Raw genomic sequence first — 10,142 nt, forward strand, 5'->3', positions numbered from 1 at the left:
GAGACAGAAAGCGAGAAATCACCCCCCAGGGGGGATGGTCACGCCGCAATCCCTTCTCCTCCATTCTCCTCTTGGGATCTTGGGCACGCACGCACATGCGCCCGGCGTGAGTTTTTAAGCCACCGGGTTCGGGACGCGAACCGCGGTCGACTACGTGGGAGTCTAGCGACATAGCCATTACGCTAACTGCTGGTTCCCGTAGGGAGATTTTGATTTTCTGTATTACAGTTTTCATCCCTAACAGGTCCACCTGGTTCTTTTTTATAGTGTGTATTTCCTCTTTCAGATCTTGCAAGAACTTCCTAAGAACATCCTAGAATTCATCAGCTCCTTTCCCCTGCCTCTTCCGTAGTTCATTGTCTCTCTTTTCTTCCATCTCTGTTAGCTTTGTCACTATGAATATTCTAAATTCTTTATCTGAGATTTCCGTGAGTTCCATTGTACTGTCTGAGGGTGAAGAGGAGTTATTCTTTTCCCTTGGAGGAAAGGTATTTTCTTGCTTTCTCATATTTCTTGTGACTCTGCAGTGATTTCTAGTCATCTGATGCATTATACATTTCTTCCTAAATTTTGAATTTCCATCTGAGTGTTCAGAGGCATGCAGGAGGAGGCGATCTGCAATCTCTCTTCCGATCCGTTTCTTACTCTGTGTGTGTCAGATTCCATGGGAATTGAGGAATATTCTGACCCTAATCATATTCAGATGTTTGGTTACTATTCACTTGATCTGTCTAGACACTCAATGTCTGGAGGCTGAGCAGCCAAGGAATGAAGTTAAAGGAAAAAGGAGAAGAGTTAGAGAAGAAGAAAGAGGAAGATTAAGAAAAGAAAGAAAGAAATGAAATAGACGATAAAAGTTTTACATTTTAATTTTAAAAAGCAAAAAAAAAAAAAAAAACCTGTGCAGTGCACATATGCCCTGTGTGAAAGTAATATTTCACAGCTCAACTTCAGTGACTATTTCAGGATGGGCCTGGGTTTGAACCTTTCCTGAATGGGAGGGAGGAATGCACAAATTTGCATAATAAGGAGGGGCTTGAGTGCCCAGAGAATACTTTACCTTAAAAAATAAAAAAGAAAGACATAGGGAGACACAGAGAGACAGAGAGAAAGATTCAGAGGTAGCCCTACCCACTAGAAATTAATCTGAAGGGAGAAATCTCAGCAGAATATCTTCATTTTTAGTCCCTGAAAGCAGTATTTCACAGCTCAACTTCAGTAGCCATCTCCTCTCATTGAATTTTATTAATATATAAATGACAACACTGAGAGAAGCACTATAGCAGTTCTGAATGGATACTAAGTACCAGCACATTCCAAAGAGTAATACAAGATCATATATATATTTTTTTTGGAGAGGTTTTATGCTGTAGGGCGCGTGCGCTTGCCAGACAGACAGAGAGACAGAGAGACAGAGAGACAGAAAGTGAGAAATCACCCCCCAGGGGGGATGGCCACGCTGTAATCCCTTCTCCTCCGGACTCCTCTCGGGATCTTGGGCACGCACGCACGCACACGCGCCCAGCGTGAGTTTAAACCACCGGGTCCAGGACGCGAACCGTGGTCGACTACATGGGAGTCAGCGACATAGCCATTACGCTAACTGCTGGTCCCTACAAGATCATATAAATGCAGAACTTGCCAAAGAGAAATCTGAAGTCTGATTTTTGTAGCTTTGACCAATACCCACCTTGAAAGTATGAAAGGATTAAAGATGCAAACCAAGAGAAAACACTTCCCCCAAAAGAGTTGTTAAAGTGTTGTGGCATTTTCTCTCTCCAGGGAGAGAATAGGTTGCAGGGGCCTACTCAAGGAGCTTTTGATCTTAGAAAGTTTGGAAGCATGAGGATGGCTCTGAGAGCGATGCCTAAAAAGACAGAGTAGGAAAGAACAGAGAGGAGAGAGAAGGCTCCTGTGGGAGCAAACTGCATGTCCGACAACTGTGGAGAAAATGTGATGTTTCCCCCAAAGGCTAAGCAGACATTCAGGAAATGGTCTTGAAGCTTTTGTCAAAGGTAATGTGCCCAAAAGAGCTATCTGATTCAGCAGACAGACTCCCAAAGGACCCTGTTACATCTATATCTTCCAACTAGAAGACAGATACCACCCTCCCCATGAGAGTTGAACTTGGAAGATATCAGCAGAAGTATCTCCAAGACATCCACAAAAAATGGCCTTAGAGAGAAAGAAACAGCCTTGAACATGACCAAGCCAGAATGAGTTCACCAAAGCACTAGACAGACAATGCTGGGTATCCCTCTCACCCTTGGTCTTTATCAGTCCTCAGGAGGTCAGAACTAGTGGGAGAGGGGAGAGCATAGAAGAGACTGATCAGTCCACCATCCCTTTGTAGGCTTTTGACTTGGAGCAGGCCAGTCTAGAGAAGAGGAAGCTATCATTTTGGTTACAGTTGTGAATTTTGATCATTACACTAGACTTGATAGTTTTATTAAATAAGTAAAGCTATAATTGTGATGAAAGTAACCTCACCAGTGGCTTGATGGTTAAGACAGCTGGATCCCACATAGCCAGCTGTGCAGTTTGAGTCCTGGACCCAATGGCTTGAAAGACATGCTGGGTGTGAGTGTGTAAACGCCCAAATTCCAAAGGGAGAGAGAGCTGTTGGAGAAGTGGTTGTGTCATGACTACCTCTTATGGGGGGGGTGCTTTCTCATTTTTTGCCATTCTCTCTCTCTCTCTTTCTCTCAAACACACACACACACACACACACACACACACACACACACACACTTACCCTCTGGCAAACCGAAAAAAAGTAGCCCCACAACTTTAAAAAAAATAATTTATTTTTAAAATTTTATTTGTTATTATTTATTTGTTATTTAAAAATTTTGACTGGAGAGAGAGAGAAAGGGAAAGTGAGAAAGCAAGCTGCCGGGTCCAGGACTTGAACCATAGTCAGCCATGTGGGAGTCCAACACCTGAACCACTACATGACCTGCCAGCCTCATAACCCCACAACTTTTAATTGCCGGACAGTGACTAAAAAACTCTGGAATATAGCAAAGACTTCATCCATGTAAGAGAAAGAAGTAACACATAAAGATAATGTTTCAAGGTAGCAGATCCTACTTCCCTGGTGGTGCCCTATCAGTTTAGTTCATTTAATCCATATCGCCTTAATAGTTCATTATAAGGGGCCAGCCCCACGACCTCGTGGTTAAGGCAGCCAGATCCCACATGGTCAACGGTGGTTTAAGTCCCAGCCTTGGTGGCCTAAAAATCATGCCAGACGTTTGTGCATGTGTGCCCCAAATCCTGACAGGATGGAGAAATGGAGGAGAAAGGATCGTCGTCTAACCTCACCCCATCGGGGAGTGTTTTATTTCCCTGTCTCTCTGTATGTGTCTCTTTCTGGCAAGTGCATGTGCCCTCTGGCAATTTTTAAAAATGTAACATGATTATAAAATGTGTGTGTGTGTGTGGTAATATGAATTGGAACATAACGTGATCTACTCCACAGGTGGGCTAAGATCAGCCGACTCCTTCCCCAAACCAAGACAGAGGATGGGTGACTCAAATCCAGTATTCTACTGCACCAGTCTACCTAAAACAGGCTGATAAAATAGGGGCCTACTACCGGGTAGGTTCTCAAATCTCTGCCTGGTCTCACAAACCCAGCTACATACACATGGTACACAGATGGTGTCACTCTCCAGGCAGAACGGGGTCTTTAGTGAGAGAACAGACACCACCAGGTGGCGCCAAACTGCAACTGAAAGGGGGAAAAATAAGAAAACTGCCAGCTTGGTCTTGCCCCCAACATTTCTTTCTTTAATCTCATCATAACCCCACATTCAACGTAATTGGATCTTTTGGACCCTACTAATCATGTTATAGTGCAATTTTACAATATTATCCATGTACCAGAGGGATCACGCTATGTATCTTCAAGAAGGCTGTACGATGCACCAACGCAGAACAGATGGTTTTGCAACTGCTAGGATCGGCCTAAACATCCTCCAGGTACCCAGCCTGGTGAGGGAGGATGAAACTTGTGAAGAACTCTGTAGGTCAGCTGCCCCAAATCCACATACAGTCCTGTCTCAGTTCATTTATGTTCCTGTAATAGAGTAACTGAGACTAGGTCATCTATATATTAAAAGAAACTCTCATAGTTCTGGAGGTTGAGAAGACCAAGCCCAAGATACTGGCAAGTTCATTGCCAAGTTAGTGTCTGGTCTCCACTTCCTGGATGGTGCCTTGAACATTGCATCCTCCAGAGAGGAGGAATGCTCTGTCCTCACAAGGCAGGAGGTAGAAGAGCAAGACACTGAATGCTGCTAATGCTTGTGAAACCTCTTTTATACGGGCCTTAGTCCCATTCAGGAGAGAGAAACCCTCATGGCCTAATCACCTCTAAGGGCTCACCTTCCATTTTGATAAAGGAAAGAGAGTGGAAGGGGAGAGGGAAAGGAAGAAAAGTAGGTGTTTTGGACAAAGTCTGACCATGTTGCCACCCTCTCATCCCAGACTCCCAATTAGCTAGGATTACAGGGTATGCCATGACACTCAGCATGTTCAGGTAGATCCTGGAACTGAACCTGTGACTCCCATGCAGCTTCTAGCCGCCCAACCAGTGGCACTATCTATGTACCACTGTGGTTGGGCTTTTTAACTCCACCCACCTCACCCCACCCCTCTACTATTTATTTATTTTTAATATTGCTACAGGGTGTGCATGCTCACCAGAGAAAGAAAGAGAGAGAAAGTAAACAATCACTCCCCAGGGGGATGGCCATGCCACAATCCCTTCTCTTGCACTCTCCTCTCAGGATTTTGGGCACACACACACACCACCATGATTTTCAAGGTCTGGGGCTCCAACTCTCGGGGCCTCATGGGATCCCACTGCCTTAACCTTCACACCACCTGCTTAATGCCACCACACTGGCAGTACCTGAAGTTGGAAGGGAACATATTCCAAACACAGTACTCTCCTTTCCTGCTTGACTTTCTTCATTATAGACATTGGGAAGGAGAAGAAGGGGGAAGAATCACCTTTCCAGACTCCTTTGTAGAGTGAGACAGCCCAAGACCCAGCTTGCCTGGAGAGGTATAAATGGCAGCTCCTGGTTGGGACTTCCAGAAACGCTCCTTAGAGGGGAAATGGTCTGATGTGTCATGCACCCTTCTGCCTCCTGGAATCTTGACGTGATGCCTAGAAAGGCAGCAATGAGCCACGAAGATAAAAGCTTTATACTAAGGCTATTGAAGCAGAAAATAGGAGAGTGAATCCTTAATGATGATGAAGAGCTAGGTTGCCAGCCCAGGCCTGTGTACCTTCACACTTCTTGTGACTTGAGAAAGCCTCACTTAGTTAAGCCCCTTTGCATTTTCTCTTGTCTGCAGCCAGATGCATTCCTAAGAGGTGCAGAAGAGAAAGGAGCTGAAACACCCCTCAGGGTGGATGTCGTGCCATGAATCATCCAGGAAAATCTTTCTGGATGTTCTGCAATGTAACAATGAGCAACCTAGTGTATCTGCAAGGAGAGGAGGCATCGCCTGGAGAGTGAAGGTACCATCCAGAATGTTCTTTGATTTCACAGTCATTTCCTCATGGCCCCAGATGAAGAAAAAAAGGACCACGTACATGGGGGATGCAAGCTGAGCCCAGTGGAGGCAATGTAAGACAAGTTAGGTTGTTAAGTTTGTGCTTTCGTTGACCTCCTCCTTAGTCCTTATTCCAGGTGAAGCAAGTTGCCTGGTTCCTGAGGATTTAGCCACCACGAAGAAGGAAACAGCAAGAGAGAGATGTTTTACTCTAAAAGAAATTGAGTTAAAGAGATATGCTGCTGGCAACAGCAAGTGCCATGGTGGTTGAGGCACTGGACTCCCACATGGCCGACCTTGGTTCAAGGCCCAGTCCCAGCAGCTTGAAAATCATGCTGGGTATGTTTGCATGCATGCCCAAAAGCCCAAGAGGAGAATGGAGGAGAAGGGACTGTGGCATGGCCATGCCCGGGCAGTATGGGAGGTGATTTCTCACTTTCTCTCTCACTGTCTCTCTCTGTCTTTCCCTGGTGAGCATGCATGCCCTGTAGCAAAAACCGAAAAAAAGAAAAGGAAAATAAGAAATGTATGCTGCCCAAGTCCTCCCTCAGAATACGTGATATAAGCCCAACCATCACTCCATAGCCATCTCCTCCCTCCTAAATGCTGTCTAGGAAGTTTTGCCTCATATTGCACATTACAGGAGAAAAAGGACTCAGGAGTATTTGCTCTGAATCTTGAATGCCACTATGACCAACCTCCTATCAATAAGCCACATTTCTCTCCTCTAGCTCCTAGGTGGACAGGCTCCTGAAACTACCTCTGTAGGGTAGCACACACCACGCCCTCCATGTTTATTCCCCTGATTTCTTTCAGCCTTAGACCCGCCATTCTCCTCCACAAATTTTAGTTTCCAGGATATCAAACTGTGGCATGCCTTGCATACACCAAATTGCCTTGGACCACTGTGTATTTTCTTTGTTTTTCTTTCTCCCAGAAGTACGTTCCCCTTCTAGTTTTGGTTATCTGTGCTGTGTAACAGCTACCCCAAAATTTAGTGCCTTGATATAGCAACCAATTTACTTGCTCATGCAGGTCCAGGGACCTGGGAAGGGCTACGCTGGTTGGTTCTTCTGCTCCATTCCCTGGGTCTTTCACTTGCCTGCATTCCACTGGCATTCTGACTGGGCTTCTCAGAACCTCATGACCATGTGTGGTGCCCCATTGAGGGTAAACTCCATACATTGAGCTCCTATCTTTTCACCCTGAGACTGACCCACTGGATTGACTGAGCCTCATGAACATCTTGTGACCATTCATCTTGCCTCATGGAATCAGCTTGTGTTCAGGACTGGTCTGGAGATACACACCCTTGTCCCACCTCAACATCTTAAGACCAGAGGCACTGATTCAATGTAGAAGCTCTTGTGACTGCTAATCCACAATGGCCTTTTGTTGTCATCCTCAAACAATAAGATCTAAACATGTAACAAATGTATATAGGAGCAATGCATACAGAAATCAGGCCTCTGACTTGGAGACAAGGAGTCTGTGTTGATCCTTTAGGCAACGTATATATTCTTTGATCATAATATATATAGCCTGAGTTGATACTTAGGACAGTAAGGACCATTTTTCACGTGACTATCAGCAGATCATCCTGTCCTTTGTAAGTAAACTCATGTCTTGCCCTGCTGGACCTCTGGATGTGTTCCTAGGGGTTAGTAAACATGGGCAAGCCTCCTCAGTTTGGGGCTCCCCCAGTACACTCAGTGCCCCCATGTATGGCCTTTCTCCCTGCACACGGTCAGCTTGGACCTTCTCGTAACAGGGTTTATATCAGAGAAAACAGATTTCCTGCTTGGTAGCTGGGTTCCCTAATAATTTATTCCACATCGAGCAGGCCCCTGACCTCATGGTTAAGTTGGATCCCATATGGTTGACCATGCAGTTCAAACCTTGCAACCAGTAGCCTGAAAAATATGCCAGGCATGTGTCCCAAAATCCCAAAAGGATGAAGAAATAGAGGGATTGCAGCATGGCCACGCCCCCTGGGTGCTTTCTTTTCCCTCTTCTCTCTTTGTCTCTTGTCTATCTACTTCTCTCTGGTGAGTGCACTTGCCCTCTGGAAAAAATTTTTTTAAAAAGAAGAGGAAGAATGTATTCCACAAATAGAAAGCAGACATTGCATCTCTTACGCCAGCCTTGGAAGCAGGCAGCATCACTTCTGCCAACTTCTATTGGCTGGTACAAGCCACACAACCAACTGAGATTCATGGAGAAGAGAAATAAATTTTCCCTCTCAATGCAGTGAATGAACAGATTTGCATCCATTTATAATATTTATAATATACCTATCTATTATAACAGAGTATATATATATGTATAATATACCTATCTTTTATAACAGAGTAGATATATTTATAATATATCTATCTATAAATACATCTGCCTTCTTGGCAAGTTGCTAATTAACATTAAGATTCAGTTAAGCTAACACCTCACAGCAAATCTTGGTGCCCCAGTGTTTGCTTCTCCTTTTGCTTAAATTCCTGACTCTTAGCCGAATATATGGGTCTCCAGAATAAAAGTTCCATTTCCCAGCCCTCGTAGTAGCTAGCCATATGTTTGATTGTTCTGGCTAATGGCATAAAAACAGAGGTGTCATCTGTGACTTCTGGGTGTTGTCCTTAAGGGAGGTGGTGCATTCTTCTTTTCTTCCTTCTTAATGTTGGCTGGAGTTGGGATGTGATAGCTGGGTTTTGAGCAGCCATGTTGGACCATGAGAAGAGAGCCATATACTGAGACTGACAGAACAAAACGAAGTAGCCAAAACTTGTGACCCTAGACTTTTTATGTAAGAGAGAAACAAAGCACTCTCTTCTTTTGTTTGGGATTTTCTGTCCCACACAGTCCAAACAAATGCTGGCTTATAAACCTCCATTCATTTTCTATTGGTCCAAAACAAGTGCCCCCAAATGTAGTGACTTAACACAACGAACATTTATTCTTGCTCACAGCTTGGGGAGCAGCTTGACTGGGCCATTCCACTCGGCACCCCTGTTGCTGCAGAAGTCAGGCTGCTGGCTGGATTGTGATCATCTGAAGGCTTGACTGGGGCTGGAACATGAGCCGTGCAGGGAGTGACTGTGCTGGCCCTTAGTGGGAGGCCTCTGTGCTCCTCCCTGGGAACGTCTGCCTGGGGCTACGTTCGCAGTCTTGCAATGCAGCCCCTGGGCTCCCTACCTTTTCCCACCGAAGTGAGCAAAGCCAGACAACGAGGCAGGAGGAGTGCTCTCCACCGTCACTGCTGCACTAGCTCATCGGCCACACAGGCCTGTTGAGTGTGACAGGGGACCACACACATGCAGCTGTGAGCCCCCGTGCACCAGGACCATCTGGGGGCTGGCTAAGAGGCTGGCTGCCACCCCCCACTCCCTGCTTCCCAAACAGACTCCTAATTTGCCCGTGGAGCAGAGGGTGATCCCTCAGTCTCAGGAAAACATGTACTCACACAGCACCCACTAGGATAAATCATGTTACACCCAGACCAGCCACTGTCATTAAATTTGTTGGCTTAGCTTTTCCTGTTTTTCACAATTTACCTGACTCAGAGAGCAGTTTGAAGACAGGGAGGCTCACATTTAAACATCCTCTTTTTTCCTCATGTATTTTCTGCAGCTTTTGAGCTGAGCAACAATCATTGAATTTTATGCTTTTGTCAAAATAAGCTGTCAGAAACTGGTCCAGATCTATTAGAATGCAACATCATTCTCACTGCCCCGGCATTCACCTTATGGTGCAGGGACCAGAGAGGGCCTGGCAAACAGACATAAATCCAGAGATCTATAATTCTGTATCCCCTGCAGAAGTGCCCATAAAGCCCATCACTCCAGATATACGGGGAGAGTGAGACAAAGGGCAACCCGGATGAGTTTCAGAGGGGCTGTAAAACAGGAAAAGAGATCTCACTAACTGTGTGGCTCTCATTATAAGCAAGCCAGGCAGGGACCTGATTTATGGACGGGTGCTGACTGGCCGGCGGGCATGAATGTCACTCTCTTTCCTACGCCCGCCATCTTGAGTCCTCCTCAGCCCCCGTGAATGATGCTGATGGCTCCCTGGAAAATGGTGCCGCATAGAGTCTGAGCAAAATAAAAGGGCCTGGAGGCTGTGGGTGCATAAGAACAGGCTGTGCACTGGGAACATGGGCTGAATCCAGCAGCCCAGAACCTGCCAGAATGCCAGAGTTCCATCACCTGTGGTGGGGAGCCATCTTGGCACCAGCACTCAGAGTTCAGGCTTCCCTGTCAGCCTCCTTCTCAGTGTCCTTGCTCCACTGGACCTGCTACTGCCTATAAAATTGATGATCAGTTTTCTTGTTAACCAAGTCTCCATTTTTTAAAAGAATGGTTTAACTTTATTATTTATTTATTTATTTAAATTTGACCAGAGGGGGCAGAGCAAGAGAGAGAGGGAAAGTGAGAAAGCAAGCCACCAGGACCAGGACTCGAACCTCGGTCAGCCATATGGGAGTCCAGAGCCCCTAACCACCACACCACCTGCTGGCCTCCCTCTGATTTTTTTTTTTTTTTTTTTTTTTTTGGGCGTGTCCCCCCACCACAACA

General features: G+C 45.6%; 1 protein-coding gene across 2 annotated transcripts in view; it reads left to right on the forward strand.

Annotated features, from left to right (window-relative positions):
- NBAS (NBAS subunit of NRZ tethering complex) overlaps positions 1 to 10,142 on the forward strand; it is a 423,746-nt gene that overhangs the window by 2,934 nt on the left and 410,670 nt on the right. Inside the window, exons 2-3 of one of the 2 annotated variants that reach the window (XM_014589621.2) lie at positions 3,485 to 3,604; positions 5,374 to 5,539. In XM_014589621.2, the coding sequence (XP_014445107.1) occupies positions 5,432 to 5,539 (108 nt within the window). In that variant the 5' untranslated portion in view covers positions 3,485 to 3,604; positions 5,374 to 5,431. The remainder of the gene's footprint in view (positions 1 to 3,484; positions 3,605 to 5,373; positions 5,540 to 10,142) is intronic. The other variant, XM_014589625.2, reaches the window with a different exon arrangement.

This window comes from Tupaia chinensis, unplaced genomic scaffold, assembly GCF_000334495.1.
Source record: "Tupaia chinensis unplaced genomic scaffold, TupChi_1.0 Scaffold000045_1, whole genome shotgun sequence".
Classification (NCBI taxonomy): Eukaryota; Metazoa; Chordata; class Mammalia; order Scandentia; family Tupaiidae; genus Tupaia; species Tupaia belangeri.